The 2,256-nt window shown below is 38.6% G+C and overlaps 1 protein-coding gene across 1 annotated transcript in view; it reads right to left on the reverse strand.

The window, feature by feature from the left end:
• Window positions 1–1,430: 1,430 nt before the first annotated feature.
• LOC106811207 (stimulator of interferon genes protein-like) overlaps window positions 1,431–2,256 on the reverse strand; it is a 5,474-nt gene continuing 4,648 nt past the window's right edge. The window contains exon 3 of the mRNA XM_014814760.1: window positions 1,431–1,445. Within this exon, the coding sequence (XP_014670246.1) occupies window positions 1,431–1,445 (15 nt within the window). The remainder of the gene's footprint in view (window positions 1,446–2,256) is intronic.

Here is a 2,256-nt window from a genome sequence, read left to right on the forward strand (position 1 = left end):
GAGAGAGAGAGAGAGAGAGAGAGAGAGAGAGAGAGAGAGAGAGAGAGAGAGAGAGAGAGAGAGAGAGAGCGAAAGAGAGTAACAATAACAACGACGACACAAGTAAATATTACATCGCAGTTATGATGCATTTCGTTGCACGAAATACTGTCCCGAGAAAACGAAATCATCAGTTTCATTATACGTCAAACTGTTCGTGCTTTCTGGTCGCTACTACTACTGTAGCTTTTAGATAATGCTAGAGTAAACTTCTTAGTGAATTAGCCTACGATAACCGATGTTTGAAATATATGCTATGTCTAGTGAAGTTGTAGGGTAATGTAAAAATATCTGCATGCAGAATGCCTCGATAGGCGGCTTAATCTACTTTTATTTTCTCCGAATGCAGCGTTAACGGCACGACATAAAAAACGTTATTTCTAAAATATCGCAAATTCGCATGTTTAAAATAACGCGGTTACATAATATCTAAGCATCATCTCAAGCAAGGACACAGCATAACGTATATACGCAAATTATTGAAGCAGCCGATCGATCGAGAATTGTTTGAATCGTTGCGATTCAATTAGGTTGAAATCAATCTCTTCCAGTCGTATAACCCTTTATACGATATCAGCCGAATTAAATTAAACCAGATCATGGCTTTTATGGGTTTTTAATGACCTGGAGACTCTCAGCGTATCGTGTTTGGTGATATAATAGATATTGCAGGCAGAGAACTCTAGACAGCGAGCTTCAGTATAATGAAGACGAAATAGATGTAAAAAATAAGATCTGTGTATCAACGTTCCTAGTCGTCTCAGCACGGAAATGTAATAATTCCTATTTATAATTCCATTGACCGAATTAAATCAAAGAGTTCGTCCAAACATATCGGAACGAGCGCTGATTTTGCATATAAATAATATTGTATAGGCCTATACATAATGTATAATATATATATTTATTTATATTATATGATATATATATATAGCTATTGTATAGTTTGTTATATATTTGGTCACTTACAGAGTATAATTTGATTTGGTTATCTATTTTGTTTGCAATCGTAAACAATTTTATTTTACTCTTGCGTCCTCGAATATAACTGTGTTTTGTATATTATGTTTATTCCTCGCCAATCGCAACCAGAACGGTGTTCTAGACATTTGCGTCGATATTCACGTCTAGTGGTGTTTATGTACGTGTACAAGTAGTTTATGTACATGTACAAGTAGTTTATGTACATGTACAAGTAGTTTATGTACATGCACAAGTATAGTTTATGTACATGCATGCACAAGTAGATACAAGTGTGTAGACACGGGTAGACGCTCCATGGCCACGAATGTGCCATTGGTGTGCGTTGAATTAGACGATGATCGATTTCGCCAATTTGGGCCGTGTTTGAACCGTATATTATCCCCCTCACCTGTCCACCTGCTCGCCGCTTAAACACAGTCATCCTAGAGCAAATTTACAAACAACACGTTAATTTCACATGGCAATTTCCTTTACAAATTACCGCCCATTACCGCCCGGAATCACCAATAATTACATCTTAATTAAAGTTTGTGCGGAAAATGAGGGCGACTAGGGTAAGAGCAACGGAAGCTGGGCCTAGAATGCTTATTACAACAGCTTGTGATGACGGTGCAGGTATGGTCTTTAAGTAACGAACCGTGGCTAATTATTTAGCTCTGTACCATAACACGAGGACATAAATACACACAAGGCTACATAATGACGAGCGAGGCACGCTCTGTCACCAATGGTTCGTCACAGTACCTGGCCAGGAGACACATTTGTAATGTTGGATGGACTCAGTTATCAACTCCACGTAAAAAATTTGAATTTGTTTAACCATTGCGAAAACGTTTCCTGTATGCGTATTATAATTAAATTGAAACGTGATACCCAACAAGGGAGCATACATTCCGACTTTAAAGCAAACGAATATATCATAGAATGATAACCGCGTTATAATCAGATACGCTTAAATTACATTGTTTATGAATTTTTCTTCTCTTACTCACACAATGTTTAGTCATACCCAGACACGCGCATGTAGGCCTACATGTACGAATAGGGACATGCGCGCGCGCACACACACACATACATACACACACACACACACACACACACACACACACACACACACACACACACACACACATTCCTCACGAGGCGACGCAAGCTAAAACCTGCTAAACAAGCGTCGACTACTACTATCTCATGAGTATGAACGTTGCATGCATCATTGCATGGTCATGTCTC

Source organism: Priapulus caudatus, unplaced genomic scaffold (assembly GCF_000485595.1).
Source record: "Priapulus caudatus unplaced genomic scaffold, Priapulus_caudatus-5.0.1 Scaffold515, whole genome shotgun sequence".
Classification (NCBI taxonomy): domain Eukaryota; kingdom Metazoa; phylum Priapulida; class Priapulimorpha; order Priapulimorphida; family Priapulidae; genus Priapulus; species Priapulus caudatus.